Source organism: Myotis brandtii, unplaced genomic scaffold (assembly GCF_000412655.1).
Source record: "Myotis brandtii unplaced genomic scaffold, ASM41265v1 scaffold741, whole genome shotgun sequence".
In the NCBI taxonomy this organism is placed as follows: domain Eukaryota; kingdom Metazoa; phylum Chordata; class Mammalia; order Chiroptera; family Vespertilionidae; genus Myotis; species Myotis brandtii.
The window spans coordinates 495,094-497,361 of NW_005370950.1; the positions used below are offsets into that span (position 1 = coordinate 495,094).

General features: G+C 48.2%; 1 protein-coding gene across 6 annotated transcripts in view; it reads left to right on the plus strand.

Moving 5' to 3' along the window:
* The window catches only part of DLG3 (discs, large homolog 3 (Drosophila)), a 58,068-nt gene extending 56,129 nt beyond the window's left edge, over window positions 1–1,939 (plus strand). For all 6 annotated transcript variants that reach the window (XM_005882851.2, XM_005882852.2, XM_014530506.1 and 3 more), the window contains 3 exons: window positions 89–198; window positions 533–624; window positions 1,669–1,939. In XM_005882851.2, the coding sequence (XP_005882913.1) occupies window positions 89–198; window positions 533–624; window positions 1,669–1,775 (309 nt within the window). In that variant the 3' untranslated portion in view covers window positions 1,776–1,939. The remainder of the gene's footprint in view (window positions 1–88; window positions 199–532; window positions 625–1,668) is intronic.
* The last annotated feature ends 329 nt before the right edge of the window (window positions 1,940–2,268 follow it).

The following is a 2,268-nucleotide window of genomic DNA, read 5'->3' on the forward strand; positions in this document are numbered from 1 at the left end:
GGGATGTTGGGGTTGCTAACTGGGTAAGTACTTGGGGTTGGGCTGAGACAGGGACCAGGAGCACTGATGCAAGTCGTTGCTTTTCCAGGGCAAGCACTGCATCTTAGATGTTTCTGGCAATGCTATCAAGAGGCTGCAGCAAGCACAACTTTACCCCATTGCCATTTTCATCAAGCCCAAGTCCATTGAAGCACTTATGTAAGTATTTGCTGAGACTCACTCCTGGCTGGGAGAGAACCCTGCAAAGGAAACAGAAAATGAAGTGATTGGTTGGGCCGGTGGGTGCCCCAGTGGAAGTACAAAGGGAGACCTGCACCGCAGCTCTGGTCCCCAAGGGCTCCTGGTGTGAGGGCCCACGTGTGTGTTCCCAGGTGCACTTTTAGACCTGGAAGGTTTGAGGAAGATGTAGAGTCATGGGCCGTGCTGCTCTCAGAGGGCAGCTGAGCAGGTGTTCAAGGAGCCTGGAATAATCCTTTGTGTTAATCAGAACATGGAATTTAGTTCGGCACTACATTTCTTCTATCGTTGACAGGGAAATGAACCGACGGCAGACATACGAACAAGCAAATAAGATCTATGACAAAGCCATGAAGCTGGATCAGGAGTTTGGAGAGTACTTCACAGGTAAGGACCAATCCAGCTCATGTGGGACCAGCCAATATCTGTTCTAGAAGAGTCTCCATGAGGCTTAGTCACCTCACACAGAGTTTCTGGGGGCTTTTGGGCTCATACCTTTCCAAAGTACTAAAGTGCCCTGCAGCCCACCAGAACAGTTAGCCAGTTTATAGTTTCCACCACCATCACCAATGCTGCCTTAGATCATTTTGTTCTTTTTGTCTTCGTGTGCCAACTAGAGTGGATGCTCCTTACAGTACTATGCTGCCCTCCCCCCACTTCCAGGACTTGGCCTTGCATGTTTTAGATGCTGAAGAAATTGTTGTTGCTGAAGATTCCTTGGTGTGGTGTTCAAGTTGTCTGTCAGTGTGTGTGTGCATGTGACCATAGAGGTCAGTTTCTCAGAGGTTGGCAGAGTGTCTGTAGCATGTTGCTTACCTTTTCACGTGCAGTGACATGTATGTGCAGGTTTGTGCAGAGTAAACTCTAGCAGGGACGCTACTAGATGAACCAGGACAGGATCCGTAACTGTCCTGTCATCTCTTGGGTTTCAGAGCTCCCTTTACTGTGAGCATCTGTTCTGTGTGCCATGCTGACCTCTGAAAGAGCAGATGTGACGGCTCCAGGAGCACTTTCTCTTGCCAGAAATTGTGGGTTCCAGCTCTTTCTCTGGATAACTGGGATTTCCCCAGTCTTCTGCTTATGGCTGCTTGAGAACTGCCAACTGCTGGCCTCACGTGGCCAAGGGCAGCATGAGCTGCAACGTCTGGCATCTAATGGGTGTGCAATGAAAGTTTGTGAGCAACACATTTTCCTATTCATTGCTATTTAGTCTCACGTCTCAGCAAATTTACTTCAAGCCCTGGGCTTGGAGCACCTGCCAGTTTCCCTTGCTGCACTAGGCTCACAGATAGCGATATAGTGACACCAATCCCACGGCCATGTGGTCGCTGCATGCCAGGTTGAGCTGTAGGCCTGTTGGGACAGGCCAGATTGCTGGGGTTTGGGGGTGCTGTGGACAACAGTAATAATTCTGTTTTCTCTTCACTTTAGCCATTGTACAGGGTGACTCACTGGAAGAGATTTATAACAAAATCAAGCAAATCATTGAGGACCAGTCTGGGCACTACATTTGGGTCCCATCCCCTGAAAAACTCTGAAGAAGTCCCTCCATCCTTTCTCTTGTGAACAGAAGAAGTCAAGCCCCTCTTCCCTCCTCCCTCTTCATTCCTGACCCCATGGGGAGAACAAATGACTACTGTTCTTGTCCCCTTTTTTAGATATGTCAAAAAAAATTGAGTTTTCTAGTCCTGTTCTGTTTTTTAAATTTTTGTTTTGTTTGAGTTTATTTTGGGGGGACGATGCCATCTCACTCATCATGTGACTGTGCCCATTCCTGCATGGACCTTTCCCAAGCGCTAGCACAGGTGCAAATCCTTCAGAGTCATTGTTTTCATAAAAATTGAGCAGACACGAAGAGAAGAGAGGAGAGGAGGACTGATGGAAAGATAGACTCTGGACAGCCGCACAGCTTTGACGTGAGCTCAACGCGCCTCGCGATGAGGTGCTCCTGGCATCTCTGCCTATCTGTACTGCTGCATGCAGTTCTGTATGGTGTGACATCATGGTGACAGAAAGTACCTTATTTATATA